At 41.4% G+C, this 23,567-nt stretch overlaps 2 protein-coding genes and 1 pseudogene across 7 annotated transcripts in view; all 3 read left to right on the forward strand.

Moving 5' to 3' along the window:
* LOC147151836 (protocadherin gamma-C5-like) overlaps positions 1-23,567 on the forward strand; it is a 262,710-nt gene that overhangs the window by 88,932 nt on the left and 150,211 nt on the right. Inside the window, exon 1 of one of the 6 annotated variants that reach the window (XM_086018761.1) lies at positions 8,927-11,495. The exons of 3 other annotated variants lie outside the window; for them this stretch is intronic. In XM_086018761.1, the coding sequence (XP_085874887.1) occupies positions 9,081-11,495 (2,415 nt within the window). In that variant the 5' untranslated portion in view covers positions 8,927-9,080. Of the gene's footprint in view, positions 1-8,926; positions 11,496-16,334; positions 18,836-20,682; positions 23,192-23,567 lie in introns of those variants that run through there. 2 more of the 6 variants (XM_086018778.1, XM_086018756.1) reach the window with 2 other exon arrangements.
* LOC147151838 (protocadherin beta-16-like) lies at positions 1,814-7,269 on the forward strand. Its single transcript, XM_086019164.1, has 2 exons — positions 1,814-4,355; positions 7,029-7,269. The coding sequence occupies exons 1-2, from the start codon at positions 1,890-1,892 to the stop codon at positions 7,128-7,130; spliced, it is 2,568 nt and encodes an 855-aa protein (XP_085875290.1). The 5' UTR covers positions 1,814-1,889; the 3' UTR covers positions 7,131-7,269.
* On the forward strand, positions 13,248-15,521 carry LOC147151839 (protocadherin gamma-A3 pseudogene; annotated as a pseudogene).

Below are 23,567 nucleotides of genomic sequence, written 5' to 3' on the forward strand. Positions count from 1 at the left end.
ACACCCAAAGGCACTACATTTTTGCTTGATAGTCCCTTGGATCATGATATGGGAATACATTCCCGAAAAAGATAGTTTTTTTTTAACATTAACAATGATTTTGTTCTGAAACGACACAATGGAGCAGACGCGGCTGAATACGCAGAGCTGATATTATTGGGTGACTTGGACCGGGGGAAGCTGAGTGAGTGAGTGAGTGAGTGAGTGAGTGAGTGAGTGAGTGAGTGAGTGAGTGAGTGAGTGAGTGAGTGAGTGAGCGAGCGAGCGAGTGAGTGAGTGAGTGAGTGAGTGAGTGAGATCCCAGAGAGACATAATTCTAATTTCCGTTCTGAATGCAAACGACAACACACCTGTTTTTACGCAGTGTCATTGAAACGTGTCACCATTCTTTCTTGATTGAGCCAGACATTATTAGTCTGCCCTCTTACAAATGAGCAGTCTGTATTTTTCTAACACATTCTTACACACAGTGAAACATCATTAGAAAATGATGTAAATGTTATTACATGATTTTTCTTGAGATATGTCTTTATGGTCATATGAGTGCTCTGGCTGAGGAGGTTGTCATTCAAGATTTTTGTATAGTCCATTGCACCTTTTATCCAAGATCCTCCCATGCGAATTCTTCATCGTCCCCACACTCTTAAAACAGTTGGGTAAAAAATAGTACCATTTTGGGTCAAAAAGGGACCGATCCACTATTTGGGTTAATTTTCCCACTTTCTTGTGTTGTTTTGTATAAAATGGTCTAATTTTGGGGGTTGTTTTGAAAAAAATAAACCTACCCATTTATGGGTTGTTTTTGCAGAAATCAACCCAGAGAGTTGGATCAAATCAACCCAAGTAGTGGATTGGTCCATATTTGACCCAAAATTGTGTTATCTTTAACCCAACTGTTTTTAGAGTAAATACTGTATTGCACAATCCCCTGTCGATTTGTGTTATTTTGCATTTCCTTTTTACGTTTCCATACAGTTGCAAAGTCAGAAGTCTGCTTCTCACTAAGCCATTAGTAAGCAGCAGTGTACGTCTACATATACAATTCTGGGGGGAGACCACTGCAAAGTTTTCAGTTCATGCCAGCAAATACCCATGCCAACAACTCTTTATTCAGATGTGAAACAAAGTGAAATGTTTGAAATTTTCTGTAAACATTGTGAAAAGAGCATGCAGATTTGGCCCTGGAATCCATCCTTGATTTTGAAGTCATTTTATTTTCCTTGCATTTGATTATTTCATCTTAGGCTTGTATGTTTTTTCCCATTGCTTTATATGGCAATACTAAATATTCACTGTTACTTTCACTTATCTTGGATCCCTTGTTTGAAGAAACGAAAGAAGAAGTCAACCCGAGAACTTGTTTTTCCTTTTCTCTGTCCATGGTGCTGAAGTACAGCTAAAGCACGGAACGCTGTGAAATTATTGACCTGCGCTTACACAGAATAAATACAAATAATGATCATTATTTGTATTACTCCTACTCTGCCAACTATCCATTCATCCATGTTCTATATACCACTTATTCTCACAATAATGTAATTCATTGACTGATGGATTTGTGACTTAATCCACCGTAATACAAAACATAATTTTAAACAAAATTAAGAAAGGCTTGTATTGATTTTCGAAAGTAATATGTGTATGGTCATCTGAAGAGGATTCTTTTTTCAACCTTTGAGTCTAACTATACAGGACTAATTTCAAATATCAGCCTCTAGGGCGCGCTGTTACATGTAAAATGAATATGTGCTGCGTTATGCAGCGCAGCTCCCTCCTCTGTCACTGCCATTTCTCACAAGAGATTTTCTCTTGAAAGACGTACAACCGTTGATCTGAAATAACGCAAATCTGAATAAGTCTAGCTTGTTCTTGTGCAATTGTTTATTTGAATGGTACGTTTTATTAGAATGTTTTATTTAGACATGGAGTCCAAAGATAATTATCTGTGCGGTGGAATACGACGACGATGGGTTATACGACGGGCGGCCTGCCTCTTTGTCTTTTGGTGTTTTTTTCTAAATGGAACGCAGGCGCAAGTCCGCTACTCGATCCCAGAGGAGATGAAAAAAGGTTCGCTCGTCGGAAATGTGGCCCAAGATCTCGGTTTGGATCTGAAAAGACTCCGTTCTGGGCGGGCCCGCATCGTGACCGAGGACAACATCCAGTACGCCGAGCTGAGGGCGGACAAAGGGCTTCTGGTTGTCCATGAGAGGATAGATCGAGAGCAGCTGTGTGGGGACGTGACGCCGTGCAGCTTCACCTTTGAGATTTTATTGGAAAACCCCATGGAATTGCATCCCGTGACCATCGAAGTGTTGGACGTGAATGACAATGCTCCCACCTTTGAAAATAGACATTTAGAATTTGAGATAAGCGAGTCGGCTGCACTAGGCTCCCGTTTTGTTTTGGAGAATGCTCACGATGCTGACGTGGACGCAAACGGTCTGCAGAGCTACATTTTAACACCGAGTGATAATTTTGTTTTGAAGCAACACGTCAGTCCGGGAGGGAGAAAATATGCAGAAATGGTTCTTCAGAAAGCTTTGGACAGAGAAGAACAGCCGCGACTCACATTAAAATTAGTGGCTGTGGACGGGGGAAATCCACAAAGATCAGGTACAGTAAATATAGATATCAATATCCAAGATGCTAATGACAATGCTCCCGTTTTTAACCAAACAATCTATAAAGCCAAATTAATTGAAAATGCACCGAAAGGTGCTCATGTTTTGACTGTGAATGCCACTGATGCTGATAGTGGTTCAAATGGATTAGTAACATACTCCTTTTCGAAATTAAATGCAGGAATAGCAGATTTGTTTTATATAGATGAGGTGACAGGATGTATTTCTGTGGCAAAACAAGTAGATTATGAAAAAGAGAAAACAATAGAGTTCATGGTTGTAGCTAAAGATCAAGGTTTGTTTGCTGACTCTACAAAAGTCGAAATAGAAGTAATTGATTTAAATGATAATGTCCCAGTCATAAATGTTATGTCCTTCACGAGTCCCGTGTCAGAAGACTCCCCGGCTGGAACCACTATTGGTATTCTGAATATTAAAGATCAAGATTCTGGGGAAAATGGTCACGTGAGGTGCGCAATTGAAGGCCGCGTTCCGTTTAGGATTAAAACCAATGTGAGAAATTATTTTGCACTGATGACTGATGCTGATTTAGATCGTGAAAGTGTGTCAGAATATAACATCACAGTTGTTGCGTCAGACGCGGGCTCACTTCCCCTGTCCACAAAAAGAACGTTTAATTTGAAAGTGTCAGACGTGAATGACAATGCGCCTGTGTTTCCGGTCAGCATTTATAGTGCAAACGTTGCAGAAAACAACTCGCCAGGTGTTTCTTTGCTAAGTGTGAGTGCCAAAGACCCCGATGAAAACCAGAACGCTCGTGTCGCCTACATGTTGGAGCAAAGTGAAATCGGAGGAAGTCCAATTAGTGAATTTGTGTCCGTTAATGCAGGAAGTGGAGTTATTAGTGCAGTTCGCTCATACGACTACGAGCAAATCAAAGAGCTGTTATTTACTGTCAAAGCACAGGATGGAGGCTCCCCTCCCCTCAGCAGCAACGTGAGTGTTCGCATCCTGATCCGGGACCAAAACGACAACGGCCCTCAGGTCTTGTACCCGGTGCAGACGGGCGGCTCGCTGCTGGCCGAAATGGTGCCTCGCTCGGCAGATGTGGGCTATCTGGTGACTAAAGTGGTGGCGGTGGATGTGGACTCTGGCCAGAACGCCTGGCTATCCTATAAAGTGCACAAAGCCACAGACAGGGCGCTGTTTGAAGTGGGCCTCCACAATGGAGAAATAAGAACTGTCCGCCAAGTGACTGATAAAGATGCTGTCAAACAACGACTGACTGTTGTCGTGGAGGACAACGGGCGGCCCTCTCGTTCGGCTACAGTCTTTGTTAACGTGGCGGTGGCCGACAGCTTCCCTCAAGTGCTATCAGAGTTCACTGACTTTAGCATGCACGACAAGGAGTACAACGACAAGCTGACTTTTTACTTAGTCTTGGCGCTGGCTGTGGTCTCCTTCCTCTTCATCACCTGCTTGCTGCTGATCATATCAGTCAAAGTGTACAGGTGGAGACAGTCTCGTGTCCTCTACCACTCCAACCTGCCTGTCATTCCGTATTATCCACCACGGTACTCGGATACTTTGGGGACGGGGACTCTCCCGCATGTGTACAATTACGAGGTGTGCAGGACCACTGACTCCAGAAAAAGTGACATGAAGAATATGCAAGCCGTGAGTCAAAGTTTAGTGAGTGTGGATGGAACTGATGCTGACACGCCGCATGTGAACAAGATGTCAGGAAACTGCTCACAAATGTCAACCTTGGTGAGTAAAATGTCCATATCAGCGGGTTGAAAAATTTCCATAATTAAAAAAAAATATTTTATTAAGCGAGAACTACATATAGCCCCTCTCAAACCCTTGCTTCTGAACATATCCACTAAAAAGTCAAACCATGCAAACTAGTTTCTTTTCTATCAAAACCCCGCCCCTGAATATCATTCCTCGCGAATCTATGTTTGTAGCATGGGCAGCATGTTTCTGAGCACATAAAGAAGAAGGGGCTGAATTCAATTCGAACTATTGCACTAAACATCATATGTCGCATTCAGCACAAAAACTGGGAGAAAAACGCCACTTATATGCAAGTACATATAAGTGGCGGGATATGTAAAAGGCCCAAAACACTCTAAAATTGTCCCTCTATTAGGTGTGATTGTGAGTGTGAATGGTTGTTTTTCTATGTGCCCTGCGATTGGCTGGCAACCAGTTCAGGGTGTACCCCGCCTGTTGACTCTAGACGGTTAGGATAGGTTCCAACACGGCTGCATCGGCTCGGAAAATGGATGAAAGGCCCATACTTTATTACTCACTCACTGAAGATTATGTTCTTCTTCATTAAAAAAAAAAGAACTTCAGCAATAACTGTACCCAGTACCATTTGTAAGGTTTCTGTCGTGACTTATTATTATTATTATTATTATTATTATTATTATTATTATTATTATTATTATTATTATTATTATTATTATCAATATCCATTAGTCTTACACGATTTATTACATAGACCCTAATTGCCTATACGTATGTTGGAGTGACGATACAGTAAAGTTTTAGCTCCCTTTGGAATTTATTTGAATTTGCCTCTAGTAATTGGTATTATATTTTTTTCTTAATTGTCAATTGCTGGTTAATATTAAAAATTTCGATTCTATTTCATGAAGGCTAATTTGGTTTGGCTCCTTTGTATAGCACATGATCGACGTACTACTCCTAAATTGATTTGAGAGGTTTTCACTTGCTGGCAGCGTGCGTTGTTCCACGTGTTAGACTCTAAGAGACGCTGTTGGCTTGTGTATAATTTTCGGTATGTTGTCGTCATGCAGTCCTCCCTATTGACGAAGCACTGAAGCAGATGTTCTGTCTTTTGTTGGTGGAGAGGGCGAGTGAAATAACCAAGACTTCCTCCTAATTTTTATTAGCATGCGGCTGAAGAGGTGATGTAAGCAAGGATCGCATCACTCACTATACCAAGAGATATTATAGCTCGCTTTTATTTTTTTATTTTTGTCTTCATGGATAATCAAGGACCTCTCTCTTTCTCGTCCGCAAAATGGAGGTTGTTCTGTGGACGACGACGGCAAATTGGAACTATTATGTTTCTACTTCTTTCGATCGCCACGGTAGGTGGTCAGATTCGTTATTCCGTTCCCGAAGAAATGAAGAAAGGCTCCGTGATTGGAAATGTGGCGCAAGATCTCGGTTTGGATATGAAGAGACTAATTTCAGGCCGGGCTCGCATTTTGACAGAAGATAACATACAGTACACAGAGCTGAAGACAAACAAAGGGCTCCTGGTGATCAATGACAGAATAGACCGAGAGGAGCTTTGCGGAGACGTGACACCGTGCAGCTTCAGCTTTGAGATCATTTTAGAAAATCCGATCGAGCTGCACAGACTAATTGTTGAGGTTGTGGATATTAACGATAACGCGCCCATATTTCCAATTAGAGATAAAACTCTCATATTTGAAATAAGTGAAGGAGTGGCAGTCGGAGTGCCGTTTCCCCTGCCGAGTGCAGAGGATCAAGATGTGGGGCAAAATGCGTTGCAAAATTACATTTTGTCATCAAATGACAATTTTATACTGAATCATCATGCAAATCCAGATGGCAGTAAATATGTTGAAATGGTGCTCCAGAAGCCGTTAGACAGAGAGCGACATCCTCGTTTATCTTTAAAATTAATTGCAGTTGATGGAGGAACGCCACAGAGATCTGGCACCGTAAATATCGAAGTACATGTGTTAGATGCAAATGACAACCGGCCTGTATTTAATCAATCAGAATATAAAGCCTCTGTTGTGGAAAACACAATGAAGGGAACTCGTATAATTGCTGTAAATGCTACAGACGCTGACATTGGTTCAAATGGAATCATTACTTATAGTTTGTCTAAAATGAAAGGAAGTGCAGCAGATATATTTAGTATTGATGAAAACACTGGTGCAATTTATGTGTCTGGTCAAATAGACTTCGAAAAGGACAGAAGGTATGAAGTGAGAGTCGAGGCAAAGGATAAAGGTGGACTGACTGGGACCAGTAAAGTTACATTTGATGTTATTGACATAAATGACAATGCTCCAGTAATTAATATAATGTCGTTTTCAAGTCCTCTGTCTGAGGATTCGCCACCTGGTACAACAGTTGCAGTTCTGAACATAAAAGATAATGATTCTGACAGAAATGGACAAATACAATGTTCCATTGATGGAAAAAATCCTTTTAAACTGGAGAATTCTTTAAAAAACTATTATAATCTAATTTCAGATCAATATTTTGACAGAGAATCTGTTTCAGAATATAACATAACCATTACAGCCACCGATCTTGGCAACCCTCCTCTTTCTAGTTCAACACAATTACATCTCCGAATATCAGATGTAAATGACAATGCACCATTATTCAATAAAAATATGTACTCTTCTTATGTCACAGAGAATAATTCTCCTGGCCTTTCCATATTTGCTGTCACTGCTCGAGACGCTGATTGGAATCAAAATGCGAGAATATCTTATCTTTTGGAGGACTCACAGATAAGTGGAAGTCCAGTTTCTACTTTTGTTTCCTTAAATTCTGAAACTGGTGTTCTCAGTGCAGTTCGATCATTTGATTATGAGCAAATTAAACAACTGGACTTGGTGGTCAGAGCGCAGGATGGAGGCTCCCCTCCCCTCAGCAGCAACGTGAGCGTTCGCATCCTGATCCAGGACCAGAACGACAACTCCCCTCAGGTCCTTTACCCGGTGCAGACGAGCGGTTCGCTGCTGGCCGAAATGGTGCCTCGCTCGGTAGATGTGGGCTATCTGGTGACTAAAGTGGTGGCGGTGGATGTGGACTCTGGCCAGAACGCCTGGCTCTCCTATAAAGTGCACAAAGCCACAGACAGAGCGCTGTTTGAAGTGGGCCTCCACAATGGAGAGATAAGAACTGTCCGCCAAGTGACTGATAAAGATGCTGTCAAACAAAGACTGACTGTTGTCGTGGAAGACAACGGACAGCCCTCTCGTTCAGCTACAGTCGTTGTTAACGTGGCGGTGGCCGACAGCTTCCCTCAAGTGCTGTCAGAGTTCACTGACTATAGCATGCATGACAAGGAGTACAACGACAAGCTGACTTTTTACTTAGTCTTGGCGCTGGCTGTGGTCTCCTTCCTCTTCGTCACCTGCTTGCTGCTGATTATATCAGTCAAAGTGTACAGGTGGAGACAGTCTCGCGTCCTGTACCACTCCAACCTGCCTGTCATCCCGTATTATCCACCACGTTACTCGGATACTTTGAGGACGGGGACTCTCCCGCATGTGTACAATTATGAGGTGTGCAGGACCACTGACTCCAGAAAAAGTGACATGAAAAATATGCAAGCGATGAGTCAAAGTTTAGTGAGTGTAGATGGAGCTGATGCTGACACGCTGCGTGTGAACAAGCAGATGTCAGGAAACTGCTCACAGATGTCAACCTTGGTGAGTCAAATGTTTCAATTTCTTGTCTTCATGGCATTGGATTTTTTGTTAACTGTTTGGCCTCATCTTGAGACATGAGATCCTTGAAATGGTCTAAATTGTTGTCAGTCATTTTTGGAATTTGATAACATTGCATGAGAAGTTAGTCATTTAACTGTGCATTTTAAATTTTGAATAAAGCTTGCAATGGTTTTTAATTATAGTTAACATTACACAGATAGGTAACATGCAATGAGTAATGTATTTTTGTTTTGGGGGGTCCTATAAAAATGCTGACGTTTTCCATGCTTATTAATTTACCCACTGCGATCAGTAATTATAGTGCAAATTTGTGATTAGTTTTCCCATCTTTTGGCCTATTTTCTTTCCTGAACCATTAGTAACATTAAGAACAACATTTGTCATGTAATTTCATATTGTCTCTTCTTGTTTGGTAATCTTTCCAGACTTATTGTTAAAGGTCTCTGCAATTACACTAAACTATTGTTCATATTTGAAAATAATCTATAAAAAAATATTTAGTGCACAGAATGAAAACTAAACAAATATGTTAAAGATCTGTGTTCTTCTGTTGTTATTTAGTCATAGATTAAAGTGATACGTATTTTTTTCACCGTTATTAGTTAAGATCTTTTGGACCTGAAAACTATAAACAAGGAGGTTTACGTTATTACAGCGAGAAGTTCTTTACGCCAACGCATTTCCTTTTGATATTTCATTTCAAACGCACGTTTTTTTCATACCATATCATTTGGATAAGCACAAATAATACCGAGTTGCACTACTGTAAAAATGCTCTGAGCGCCGCTATTGATACATCATTGAATTAGAATGAAAATAGTCCGCGCTGTTTTCCTCCCCTTGGACTCCTTTTAGAGCTCCGCTGCTGATAGACACGGCGGCTGTTCACCATTTGAAGAGGCACCTTTACTGTGGATTCTCGTGTTTATTTAATATATGTTGATTGACGATAAACTGGTTTTACTTGAAGGAATCATCTTTTTAGTTTTGTGTTTTGGATTTCACAATGGATTTTATGTGGATGCTCGCTATGAGAGGCCGATGGCGCACAGTTTTTGTCATTCTTTGTCTCTGTGAGCTGCGCTCAGTGACTGGACAGGCTCGCTATTCCATACCGGAGGAGCAGGCCGAAGGCTCTTTTGTTGGAAATATTGCGAGAGATTTGGGCTTGGACGTGGGCAGACTCGTGACAGGTAAAGCTCGAATTATTACCAAAGGAGGCCGACAGTATGTTGATTTAAAGCGAGAAAAAGGCACACTTGTGATTAAAGAGCGCATCGACCGAGAGGAGCTTTGTGGAAAGACGACACCCTGCAGCTTCAGTTTTGACATCATTTTAGAAAATCCAATCCAGCTTTATCGTGTAACAGTGGAGGTCGTGGACATTAATGACAACAGTCCGTCATTCCCTCAGTCAGAAATTAATTTGAAAATTGTTGAAAATGCTGCAGTGGGCACTCGTTTCTCTCTCGCGAATGCTGCCGACTCTGATGTTGGTATTAATGATATTCAGAAATATTCACTTAAACCATCAAATCATTTTAAATTGGAAATACATAATCAACCTGATGGTGAACGTTTTATAGAAATGACTTTACAGAAGGCTTTAGACCGAGAGAAAGAAGGGAGTCTCACACTCGTGTTGGTTGCTTCAGATGGTGGTGAACCACATAGAACAGGGACGGTCAAGATTCATATCACTGTGCTGGACGCAAACGATAACGCACCAGTGTGCACTCAACCTGTTTATAAGGTTGATGTGCCAGAAAATTCACCTGCTGGAACATTGATCACGACTGTTAGTGCAAACGATGCTGATGCAGGCCTAAATGGTGACGTCACTTATTCCATTCCTCATACTATCAAAGAGGAGAATGACCTTTTTAATGTAAATCTTAAATCAGGAGAAATTATTATTACTGGTTTATTAGATTTTGAAAAATCAAAAAACTTTAATTTGAAGGTCCAAGCTAGTGATCGTGGAGGTTATACAGATACATGTAAAGTAATTGTTAACGTAATTGATGAAAATGACAATGTTCCCACTATTGAACTTATGTCTTTTTCTCAGTCCATACATGAGGATTCACCCCCAGGTACAACTGTAGCTGTTTTTAACGTGAATGATGAAGACTCTGAGGGCAACGGTGTTGTCAAATGTTCCATTAACAGTGACATCCCTTTTAAAATTGAGTCTTCATTAACAGGTTACTACACCATAGTGACTGAAAATTTCTTAGACCGGGAAAGTATCCCTGAATATAATGTGACCATAACAGTGTCTGACCAAGGCTCTCCACCTCTGTCTAGTAGGAAAAGCATATATGTTAAAATATCTGACGTGAATGACAACCCGCCCAAATTTCACCAGTCAGAATACAGTAAGAATGTACCAGAGAACAACCCTCCTGGTTTTTCTGTCTTTACTGTCAGTGCTAGTGATGCAGACTGGGGCCAGAACGCTCGAGTGTCTTACTTCCTGGAGGAGAAAGAAGTTAATGGAGTAGCTGTGTCTTCTTTTGTCTCGGTCAATTCAGAGAATGGTGTTATACATGCAGACAGATCGTTTGATTATGAACAAATCAAGTCCTTTGACTTTAATGTCACTGCCCGTGACTCTGGATCCCCTCCACTGAGTTCTGTGGCCACAGTTCGCATCCTGATCCAGGACCAGAACGACAACGCCCCTCAGGTCCTTTACCCGGTGCAGACGGGCGGCTCGCTGCTGGCCGAAATGGTGCCTCGCTCGGCAGATGTGGGCTATCTGGTGACTAAAGTGGTGGCGGTGGATGTGGACTCTGGCCAGAACGCCTGGCTCTCCTATAAAGTGCACAAAGCCACAGACAGGGCGCTGTTTGAAGTGGGCCTCCACAATGGAGAGATAAGAACTGTCCGCCAAGTGACTGACAAAGATGCTGTCAAACAAAGACTGACTGTTGTCGTGGAGGACAACGGGCGGCCCTCTCGTTCGGCTACAGTCATTGTTAACGTGGCGGTGGCCGACAGCTTCCCTCAAGTGCTGTCAGAGTTCACTGACTTTAGCATGCACGACAAGGAGTACAACGACAAGCTGACTTTTTACTTAGTCTTGGCGCTGGCTGTGGTCTCCTTCCTCTTCATCACCTGCTTGCTGCTCATCATATCAGTCAAAGTGTACAGGTGGAGACAGTCTCGCGTCCTCTACCACTCCAACCTGCCTGTCATTCCGTATCATCCACCACGTTACTCGGATACTTTGGGGACGGGGACTCTCTCGCACGTGTACAATTATGAGGTGTGCAGGACCACTGACTCCAGAAAAAATGACATGAAGAATATGCAAGCCATGAGTCAAAGTTTAGTGAGTGTGGATGGAGCTGATGCTGATATGCTTCATGTCAACAAGCAGATGTCAGGAGACTTTTCACAGATGTCAACATTGGTGAGTGAAAATGTAATCAGTTTTAACCTCTTTTTGTGATTGATACCTCTGAAGGTTTGCAAATGTGGATATGGGGGTTGTATTCCCCATCATTTCAGATGTATGTCTACCTCCTACTGGAAGAATGGCATCTTGAATTAATTCCTAACTATGAAAAAGGTTACAATATTTATAAGCTTAGGAAGAAATACAATTTTGTTTCAATAATTGTTTGATATCTTGCGATGTTTACCCATTTTAGTGTTGCTGTTGTTGTTTTTGCTGCTATTGTTGTTGTTGGTTTAACAGAGAAATGCATGATTTAAACAAACATAAATGTTGACGTGCTGTAACGTGACTCTTCTTGTGCCCCATCCGTTGTGTACTAGGTCATTTGTTTTTGGTCATGGTCATGCTGGAAGCCCTGTTGTGAATTTTTTGGCTGAGGATGTCTTTGTCAAGCGCTTTTTCTTTCATGGCTCCTTTTCTTGATTCTTGGCCAGAATAGTTCCAAGCTTATCCTTCGCCGTTCTCATAATCATCTATATTCAAAAGATAAGCTCTTGGATGGACCTTGAGAAAGATTGATGTTTCTTTTGTTTAGCCACCATTTTGAAGTAATTCCCCTGGAGCTTGAATCAAGCTTAATGGAAAAAAAATATTACGCTTCAGGTTTTATTTCACTTTTTCAGTTTCATTGCTTGTGGACCTGTAATTGATTTTGTCTTTTGCGTTGCTTTCAAAATCAATGCGTGTGTTTGTGCTTGTTGTCGAGTGCGTCTTGAACACTCATTGTTCTTTTAAAAGTTCCTTAAATACACAAATTTATGTTTCAATATTCTGAAAGTAGACATAAACAAATGTAAAGTCACGTGCAGCGCATCATTGTCTACACTTATAACCAGGAATGAAGGATTATTACACTCGAGTACTTTCCAAATTAATTCCAGCATCATGGTACTTTTACTGATCTACTTGACAGTGCATCGCTTTGTGTAGTTTGTCACTCTCCATGGTGCTGAATGGCAGCTTTTAATGATTTTGTTGACCAGCGCTCGCACTGAAGAATTAAAATCAAAGCTAACCATTTACATCATTTAAATCTTGCTCCCACAACGACACTTATCACGCACGTGTTGATTGGATGGTTGTGTAAGTTACAAATTTATCAAGGGTATTTTTTTTTCATTTTGCATTATTTTTTTGCGGTTATTGTACAGACATACCATTTTTTATATATTTTTTTCCAGTGTTGACCATTTTAATCTAACTGTACAAATATCACATACCGGCATCTTAGGGGAGCTGTTACATGTTGAATGGATTTGCTCGTGTTGCGATGATGCAGTGCAGCTCCCTCGTCTGTCACTGTCATTTGGCACAAGAGAGCTTCGCGTGAACAACGTATAACCCCTGAGCTAAATACGGCCAAAATAAATGCGCTTGCTTGTTAGAATCATTTTTCGATTGGTTTACTTTATTGGAATATTTTTACTTTGATATGGAGTCTAAAGATATTTATCCATACCGAGGAGGAATATGGCAACGAGTCGCCTGCCTCTTTGTCTTTTGGTGTTATTTTTCTCAATGGAACGCAAGCAAAAATACGCTACTCGATTCCAGAGGAGATGTAAAAAGGCTCGCTCGTCTGAAATGTGTCCCAAGATCTCGGTTTGGATCTGAAAAGACTCTGCTCTGGGCATGCCCGCATTGTGACCGAGGACAACATCCAGTACGCCGAGCTGAGGGCGGACAAAGGGCTTCTGGTTGTTCATGAGAGGAGATCGAGAGCAGCTGTGTGGGGACGTGACACCGTGCACCTTCACCTTTGAGATTTTATTGGAAAACCCCATGGAATTGCATCCCATGACCATCAAAGTGTTGGACGTGAATGACAATGATCACCCTCGGAAAATGCACATTTATAATTTAAATGAAGAGAGTCGACTGCACTTCACTTCCATTTTGTTTTGGAGAATGCTCACGATGCTGACGTGGACGCAAACGGTGTGCAGACCTTCATTTTAACACAGAGTGAATTTTGTCTTGAAGCAACACGTCAGTCTGGGTGGGAGACAATATGCAGAAATGGTTCTTCAGAAAGCTTTGGACAGAGAAGAACAGCCGCGACACTCTTTGAAATTAGTGGCTGTGGACGTTGGAAATCCACAAAGATTGGGTACAGTAAATTTAGAAATTATTATTCGAGATATAAATGATAATGCACCTGCCTTTAATCAAACCTTGAGCAAAGGTATTTGAAATGCACCAAAAGGCACTCATATTTTGACTGTGAATGCCACTGATGCTGACAGTGGTTCAAATGGATTAGTGACATACTCATTTTCAAAATAAAATACAGGAATAACACATTCGTTTCATACAGATGAGGTGACAGAATACATATCGATAGCAAATCAAATAGACCATGAAAAGGACAAAACAGTTGAATTCATGGTTAAAGCTAAAGATCAAGGTCTGTTTGCTGACTCTACAAAAGTCAAAATAGAAGTTATTCATTTAAATGATAATGTCCCAGTCATAAATGTTATGTTCTTCACGACTCCTGTGTCAGAAGACACCCCCGGCTGGAACCACTAATTGGTATTATTAATGTAAAAGACTAAGACTCCGGTAATAGTGGTCTCGTAAGTTGCGCAATTGAAGTCTGCATTCCATTTAGGATTAAATCCAATGTGAGAAATTATTTTGCACTGATGATGGATGCTGGTTTAGATCATAAAAGTGTGTCAGACTATAACATCATGGTTGTAGCATCAGATGCTGGCTCACTTCCCCTCTCCACAAAAATAACTTTTAATTTGAAAGTGTCAGACGTGAATGACAATGCGCCTGTGTTTCCGGTCAGCATTTATAGTGCAAACGTTGCAGAAAACAACTCGCCAGGTGTTTCTGTGCTAAGTGTGAGTGCCAAAGGCCCCGATGAAAACCAGAACGCTCGTGTCTCCTACATGTTGGAGCAGAGTGAAATCGGAGGAAGTCCAATTACTGAATTTGTGTCCGTTAATGCAGGGAGTGGAGTTATTCGCGTAGTTCACTCATACGACTACGAGCAAATCAAAGAGCTGTTATTTACTGTCAAAGCACAGGATGGAGGCTCCCCTCCCCTCAGCATCAACGTGAGTGTTCGCATCCTGATCCGGGACCAGAACGACAACGCCCCTCAGGTCCTGTACCCGGTGCAGACAGGCGGCTCGCTGCTGGCCGAAATGGTGCCTCGCTCGGCAGATGTAGGCTATCTGGTGACTAAAGTGGTGGCGGTGGATGTGGACTCTGGCCAGAACGCCTGGCTCTCATATAAAGTGCACAAAGCCACAGACAGGGCGCTGTTTGAAGTGGGCCTCCACAATGGAGAAATAAGAACTGTCCGCCAAGTGACTGATAAAGATGCTGTCAAACAAAGACTGACTGTTGTCGTGGAGGACAACGGGCGGCCCTCTCGTTCGGCTACAGTCTTTGTTAACGTGGCGGTGGCCGACAGCTTCCCTCAAGTGCTGTCAGAGTTCACTGACTTTAGCATGCACGACAAGGAGTACAACGACAAGCTGACTTTTTACTTAGTCTTGGCGCTGGCTGTGGTCACCTTCCTCTTCATCACCTGCTTGCTGCTGATTATATCAGTCAAAGTGTACAGGTGTAGACAGTCTCGCGTCCTCTACCACTCCAACCTGCCCGTCATCCCGTAGTATCCACCACGTTACTCGGACACTCTGGGGACGGGGACTCTGCCGCATGTGAACAATTACGAAGTGTGCATGACCAGTGACTACAGAAAACGTGACTTGAAGAATGTAAAAGCCATGAATCAAAGTTTAGTGAATGTGGATAGATCTGATGCTGACACGCTGAATGTGAAAAAGCAGATGTCGGGAAACTGCTCACAGATGTCAACCTTGGTGAGTGAATTATTTCACTCTGATGTCTATTTCTAAAATATGATTTTTTTTTTCCTGTTACTCTGATTGAATTGCTTTGTTTATTCTCGACTCACAACATTGCATAATCCTGTGTGTGTTTGGGAGGAAGCCAGGATTGTCAATTAAAATAAAAACAGAGCTTTTGGGTGAGTTTAGGAATCTGTTAAGATGATAGCGCATTGTCGTTGTCTATGCTGCTGTGAATGTATACATCAAGAAAGGGTCAATTTTACCTCCTCCCTGCCTTTTTGGGCTATATTATTTTTTGTAGTCTGAAATCAAGTTCCACTGCAGTTTTGTAGGAACACGTTATATTCTTGTAATATTATCCAAACTAAAGCCAAAACCATCTCTGAAATCACACTTAACGCATGCTCATGTTATACGAACTCTTATATACTGTATGTTCTGGATTCAATATTGAATGCATTGCTTTTGTATGTATTAATCACGTATAACTCCTTTTCCCCTCAAATCTAATGAGCAAATTAAACTTTTGTTCATTGAATTATTTTTGATACCACCTGAAGATGAGATAAACTTTATTAGTCACACACTGGGGGCTTAATTAGAAATGGGGTGAGCAATATATTTCTACCAACGTTTTTTTTCTTTTCTTTTTTTAGCGTTTTTGTCAGTGTCATTGCTAAGATAATACATGTAACGAACAGATCCCTTTCGCATCAAAGTTGCTATTTAAGTGTCCCCATCAGATTAGAAAAGCAAAAAAAAAAAACATTTAATTGCCTTTGATTATGTAGGTGCAATACTGAGAAAATGCTCTGAGCGCCGCTAGTGACACGTCATTGAATGAGCGTGGTACGAGTCCGTGCAGTCGTCCAGCTCTGGACTTCTTTGGGAGCTGTGTAGCCGCGAAAGACGACGGTCTGCTCGCCATTTGAAGAGGCACGTCCTATGTGGATTATCGTAATTGTTTTTCATTTTTTCAAATTGGATTGAGGATTGATTCTTTTTATTTCAAAGGAAACATCTTGAAATATATTTTTTTAATTCACGATGGATTTTATGCGCGCTCTCAGAAGCCGATGGCGCACAATGTTTGTCATTCTTTGTCTCTGTGAGCTGCGCTCCGTGACTGGACAAGCTCGCTATTCCATACCGGAGGAGCAGACGGAAGGCTCTTTTGTTGGAAATATTGCGAGAGATTTGGTCTTGGACGTGGGAAGACTCGTGGCGGGTAAAGCTCGAATTATTACCAAAGGAGGCCGACAGTATGTTGATTTAAAGCGAGACAAAGGCACACTTGTGATTAAAGAGCGCATCGACCGAGAGGAGCTTTGTGGAAAGACGACGCCCTGCAGCTTCAGCTTTGACATCATTTTAGAAAATCCGATCCATCTTTATCGTGTAACAGTGGAGGTCGTGGACATTAATGACAATAGTCCGTCCTTCCCTCAATCAGAAATTAATTTAAAAATTGCTGAAAGTGTCGCATCAGGGGCACGTTTCTCACTCGAGAATGCGGATGACCCTGATGTTGGAATTAATGATATACATCAATATATTCTTAAACCATCAGATAATTTTAAATTGGAAATACACGACCAACCAAATGCCAGACGGGTTATCGAAATGGTTTTACAGAAGCCTTTAGACCGAGAGAAGGAGGAGAGTCTGACGCTCATGTTGATTGCTTCAGATGGTGGTGAGCCACATAGATCAGGGACAGTGAGAATTCAAATCACTGTGCTGGATGCAAACGATAATGCGCCAGTGTGCACTCAACCTGTTTATAAGGTTGATGTGCCAGAAAATTCCCCTGCTGGAACATTGATCACGACTGTTAGTGCAAACGATGCTGATGCAGGCCTCAATGGTGACGTCACGTATTCCACGCGCACGACCAAAGAAACAGAGCAGCTGTTTGGTGTAAACAGAAAAACAGGAGAGATTAAAATTAGCGGTAAATTAGATTTTGAGAAATCCCAGATTTATGAGTTAAACGTCCATGCTAGTGATCATGGCGGTTATACAGATACATGTAAAGTAATTGTTAACATAATTGATGAGAATGACAATGTCCCCACCATAGAGCTAATGTCCTTTTCTCAAACCATACCTGAGGATTCTCCCCCAGGTACAACTGTAGCTGTTTTTAATGTGAATGATGAAGACTCTGAGGGTAATGGTGTTGTCAAGTGCTCAATTAATACTAACGTACCTTTTAAAATTGAGTCTTCATTAACGGGTTACTACACCATAGTGACTGAAAATTTCTTAGACCGGGAAAGTATCCCTGAATATAATGTGACCATAACAGTGTCTGACCAAGGCTCTCCACCTCTGTCTAGTAGGAAAAGCATATCTGTTAAAATATCTGACGTGAATGACAACCCGCCCAAATTTCATCAGTCAGAATACAGTAAGAATGTAGCAGAGAACAACCCTCCTGGTTTTTCTGTCTTTACTGTCAGTGCTAGTGATGCAGACTGGGGCCAGAACGCTCGAGTGTCTTACTTCCTGGAAGAGAAAGAAGTTAATGGAGTAGGTGTGTCTTCTTTTGTCTCAGTCAATTCAGAGAACGGTGTCATACATGCAGATAGATCGTTTGATTATGAACAAATCAAGTCCTTTGACTTTAATGTCACTGCCCGTGACTCTGGATCCCCTCCACTGAGTTCTGTGGCCACAGTTTGCATCGTTATCCAGGACCAGAACGACAACGCCCCTCAGGTCCTTTACCCGGTGCAGACGGGTGGCCAGCTGCTGGCCGAAATGGTGCCTCGCTCGGCAGATGTGGGCTACCTGGTGACTAAAGTGGTGGCGGTGGATGTGGACTCCGGCCAGAACGCCTGGCTCTCCTATAAAGTGCACAAAGCCACAGACAGGGCGCTGTTTGAAGTGGGCCTCCACAATGGAGAAATAAGAACTGTCCGCCAAGTGACTGATAAAGATGCTGTCAAACAAAGACTGACAGTTGTCGTGGAGGACAACGGGCGGCCCTCTCGTTCGGCTACAGTCATTGTTAACGTGGCGGTGGCCGACAGCTTCCCTCAAGTGCTGTCAGAGTTCACTGACTTTAGCATGCACGACAAGGAGTACAACGACAAGCTGACTTTTTACTTAGTCTTGGCGCTGGCTGTGGTCTCCTTCCTCTTCATCACCTGCTTGCTGCTGATCATATCAGTCAAAGTGTACAGGTGGAGACAGTCTCGCGTCCTGTACCACTCCAACCTGCCTGTCATTCCGTATTATCCACCACGTTACTCGGACACTTTTGGGACGGGGACTCTCCCACACGTGTACAATTACGAGGTGTGCAGGACCACGGACTCCAGAAATAGTGCCATGAAGAATATGCAAGCCATGAGTCAAAGTTTAGTGAGTGTGGATGGATCTGATGCTGATACGTCACATGAGAACAAACAGATGTCAGGACACTGTTCACAGATGTCAACGTTGGTGAGTGAAATATTTGTTTAAATATTTGTTTATGGTTTCCGGGGTTCATCTAAAAATAGGGAAGCATAAAAAGCATCACCATAATTTCATTGTTTTCGAATCGGTGTGGATATTTCATTCCTTTGCAGTATTGTATAAAGTAACTGGCAACTATGATTGAGTAAATGTAAAAACAAAATTAACAGAAAATAAATTTGGCTGACTTTAAATTCACCTTATAGAATATTACTTGAGTAAAAGTCAGAACGTATCTTACATTACGCTGTGGGCTCCTTAAGTATCAAAAGATTTTTTATGATATTAGATGTAATACGTCAAGTATTGGAAGTAAATGTATTAAACATGGTTGTTATTGTGATTGTTTTTCTGAACTTTATTTTCATTTTCTACAATTATTTATTTATTCATTTATTTGACCTAAGTGGTGTGGTGAAAGACCTGCGTCTTTCCTAATTAATCGAAGTTTTCCGGCCATCACGTGACAATGACGTCTTCCTCACGCTGGGAAAAGCGACAGCGAGGAATATATATTTGCAGTGCACCAATATGAAGACTTTATGATTACAGATGTCTTGTTTTCATGAACTCCCACTACCGGCAACACTACCACATGATTCCATAACATCAACAAACAATTTCCTCGGAGTTTATTTCCTGGGAACGAATCAAGTCAGGAAGAGGGACCGGGGAAACGTATTGAAGTAAAAGTACATATCTTTTTTAGAAAATGAGGGGGAGATAGGGTAAAAGTTGACAGAAATATAAATAACGATTTAATGTAAATTTAAGTGAAAATTCTGCTGAACAACACTAACAAAGTATTTGTACTGCATTACATTGCAATACTAAATTTAGCTATATCATTTGCATTTTAAGTTGGATAATTATATTTTTTCGTTATCTGTAAGCCAAAGGTATCGTCTAAAATATCAAATATAGGCTATTTCATAGTAAATATGTAATTATGTAAAAAGGCACTGACAAAGCTTCTTAACTCACACATTTCTTATTCTGTGGAGAGGACACTCGGTGCTGCTGTCCATGGTTCTGGATATACTTGCGGCAAACATGCGCATTCTGTAAGCGACGGTGACAGATAAATTAATTGTTATGCTACAGCATTGTTACAAGATGAAGCCGTTTTGCCACTTATTGGTTGCTTGTTTTTGATCCATTTAATTAACAAATTGATTAATATGCACAACAGTTTAATTGCCTTGTCGTAATTTTAATATTGTTTTTAAACGTACTCTCATAATTAAATTAGAATTTACACTGACGTTTTGCGATGTTTAAAAAACATTGGTGCATTCATAGACAAGGCCCAAGGTATAAAAGAAATGAAGATGTATTATAAAAATATTTTTTTCAATCACTTAAAAAATATATAACTTGTGGAATGTGAAGGTCTTTCTATTTGTCCTGATCAATCATTAAAACGAATATTCAATTTGACTTAAATACCCCCGCATTGTTAATATGATGAGATTGAATAGTGAATTAATCGTTATTCATAAAAAATATATAATTCCATTTATGCATGCATTTTTCCATATTTTGTTATTGAAAGGGTCCACAGATGTAAATGCTTTGGATTAATATTGTATAGTTTTTTACCCGAAATAAAAATATATATATATATATATATATATATATATATATATATATATATATAAATATGGAGTTGCACCACTCAAGAAATGCTCTGAGCGCCGCTAGTGACACGTCATAGAAATAGAGTGAACATAGTCCGTGCAGGAGTCCTCCTCTTGGACTCCTTTTAGAGCTTCACAGCTGAGAAAGACGACGGTCTGCTTGCCAATTTAAGAGACTTTTCCGGCGGATTATTGTTTTTATTTGGGTGATTTTCGATTGAAGATAGACTGGTTTTGTTTGCAGGAACCATTTTGATATACAGTATTTCTTTTTTTTTTATTCATGATGGTTTGCATGTGGATGCGCTCTCTCAGTTGCCGATGGCGTACACTGTTTGTCATTCTTTGTCTCTGTGAGCTGCGCTTCGTGACTGGACAAGCTCGCTATTCCATACCGGAGGAGCAGGCAGAAGGATTTTTTGTTGGAAATATTGCGAGAGATTTGGGCTTGGATGTGGGCAGACTGGTAGCAGGTAACGCTCGTATTATTGCAAAAGAAGATCGACCGTATGTTGATTTAAAGCGAGACAAGGGCACACTTGTGATTAAAGAGCGCATCGACCGAGAGGAGCTTTGTGGAAAGACGACGCCCTGCAGCTTCAGTTTTGATATAATTTTAGAAAATCCAATCCAGCTTTATCGTGTAACAGTGGAGGTCGTGGACATTAATGACAACAGTCCGTCCTTCCGAAAGCCTGAAATTAATTTGAAAATTGCTGAAAATGCTGCAGTGGGTACTCGTTTCTCTCTCGCGAATGCTGCCGACTCGGATGTTGGTTTTAATGATGTACAGAAATATGCACTAGAACCCTCAGATCACTTTAAACTGGAAACACATGATCAACCTGACGGTGAATGTTTTATAGAAATGACTTTACAGAAGGCTTTAGACCGAGAGAAAGAGGAGAGTCTGACACTCATGTTGATTGCTTCAGATGGTGGTGAGCCACGTAGATCAGGGACGGTGAGAATTCAAATCACTGTGCTGGATGCAAACGATAATTCACCAGTATGCACTCAACCTGTTTATAAGATCGATGTGCCAGAAAATTCACCTGCAGGAACATTGATCACTACTGTTAGTGCAAAAGATGCTGATGCAGGCCTAAATGGTGAGGTAACCTACTCCACTCCTCATATTACTACCGAGGAAAATGATCTTTTTAATGTAAATATTAAAACAGGAGAGATTAAACTTACTGGTGTGTTAGATTTTGAAAAATCAAAAAACTTTCAGTTGAAGGTTCAAGCTAGTGATCATGGAGGTTATACAGATACATGTAAAGTTATTGTGAACATAATTGATGAGAATGACAATGTCCCCACAATTAAATTAATGTCCTTTTCTCAGTCCATACCTGAGGATTCTCCCCCAGGTACAACTGTAGCTGTTTTTAACGTGAAAGATGACGACTCTGAGGGTAACGGTGTTGTCAAGTGCTCCATTAACACTAATGTCCCTTTTAAAATTGAGTCTTCATTAACAGGTTATTACACCTTGGTGACTGAAAATTTCTTAGACCGGGAAAGTATCCCTGAATATAATGTGACCATAACAGTGTCTGACCAAGGCTCTCCACCTCTGTCTAGTAGGAAAAGCATAATTGTTAAAATATCTGACGTGAATGACAACCCACCCAGATTCCATCAGTCAGAATACAGTAAGAATGTACCAGAGAACAACTCTCCTGGTTTTTCTGTCTTTACTGTCAGTGCTAGTGATGCAGACTGGGGCCAGAACGCTCGAGTGTCTTACTTCCTGGAGGAGAAAGAAGTTAATGGAGTAGCTGTGTCTTCTTTTGTCTCGGTCAATTCAGAGAATGGTGTCATACATGCAGACAGATCGTTTGATTATGAACAAATCAAGTCATTTGACTTTAACGTCACTGCCCGGGACTATGGATCCCGTCCACTGAGTTCTGTGGCCACAGTTCACATCCTGATCCAGGACCAGAACGACAACGCCCCTCAGATCCTGTACCCGGTGCAGACGGGCGGCTCGCTGCTTGCCGAATTGGTGCCTCGCTCGGCTGATGTGGGCTATCTGGTGACTAAAGTGGTGGCGGTGGATGTGGACTCCGGCCAGAACGCCTGGCTCTCCTATAAAGTGCACAAAGCCACAGACAGGGCGCTGTTTGAAGTGGGCCTCCACAATGGAGAAATAAGAACTGTCCGCCAAGTGACTGATAAAGATGCTGTCAAACAAAGACTGACTGTTGTCGTGGAGGACAACGGGCGGCCCTCTCGTTCGGCTACAGTCATTGTTAACGTGGCGGTGGCCGACAGCTTCCCTCAAGTGCTGTCAGAGTTCACTGACTTTAGCATGCACGACAAGGAGTACAACGACAAGCTGACTTTTTACTTAGTCTTGGCGCTGGCTGTGGTCTCCTTCCTCTTCATCACCTGCTTGCTGCTGATTATATCAGTCAAAGTGTACAGGTGGAGACAGTCTCGCATCCTCTACCACCCCAACCTGCCTGTCATTCCGTATTATCCACCACGATACTCTGACACTTTGGGGACGGGGACTCTCCCACATGTATACAATTATGAGGTGTGCAGGACCACTGACTCCAGAAAAAGTGACATGAAGAATATGCAATCCATGAGTCAAAGTTTAGTGAGTGTGGATGGAGCTGGTGCTGAATCACTGCACGTGAACAACCAGATGTCAGGACTCTGTTCACAGATGTCAACTTTGGTGAGTCAAATATTCAACATTATTATTCTCTATGTTCTCTTTGTCTATATGTCGGATCACTTTTACAGCTTCACAGAGTAATGTTCATGCCTACTTTTTGATTCTCTCCATGGTGCTATGAGGTTTATATTTTGCTAAAATGCAGCTTTCGTCATTTAATATATGAATGTATGAATTAAAACTTCATAAATAAAGAAATATTACTGGGGAATCAGTTATTTTACTCACTTCTGATTTTGATTTTTTAAGTTTGCCCAAATGGTAATTTTATCTTTACAGTGAGAGGTAGATAATCACTAATTCATATATAGGACTAATTTTATAGTGCATGGTCTTATTCTTTTGCCACTCATTGATCATGTGATTTTGGTCATTG

The sequence above is a fragment of the Filicampus tigris genome, chromosome 2, assembly GCF_054856515.1.
Source record: "Filicampus tigris isolate MCC_2025a chromosome 2, RoL_Ftig_1.0, whole genome shotgun sequence".
In the NCBI taxonomy this organism is placed as follows: domain Eukaryota; kingdom Metazoa; phylum Chordata; class Actinopteri; order Syngnathiformes; family Syngnathidae; genus Filicampus; species Filicampus tigris.

Coding starts and splice junctions, on each gene's coding strand:
- LOC147151838 (XM_086019164.1), top strand. CDS start 1,890: ATGGTACGTTTTATTAGAATGTTTTATTTAGACATGGAGTCCAAAGAT. Junction 4,356..7,028: donor GCTCACAAATGTCAACCTTG/GTGAGTAAAATG, acceptor CTTATGTCACAG/AGAATAATTCTCCTGGCCTT.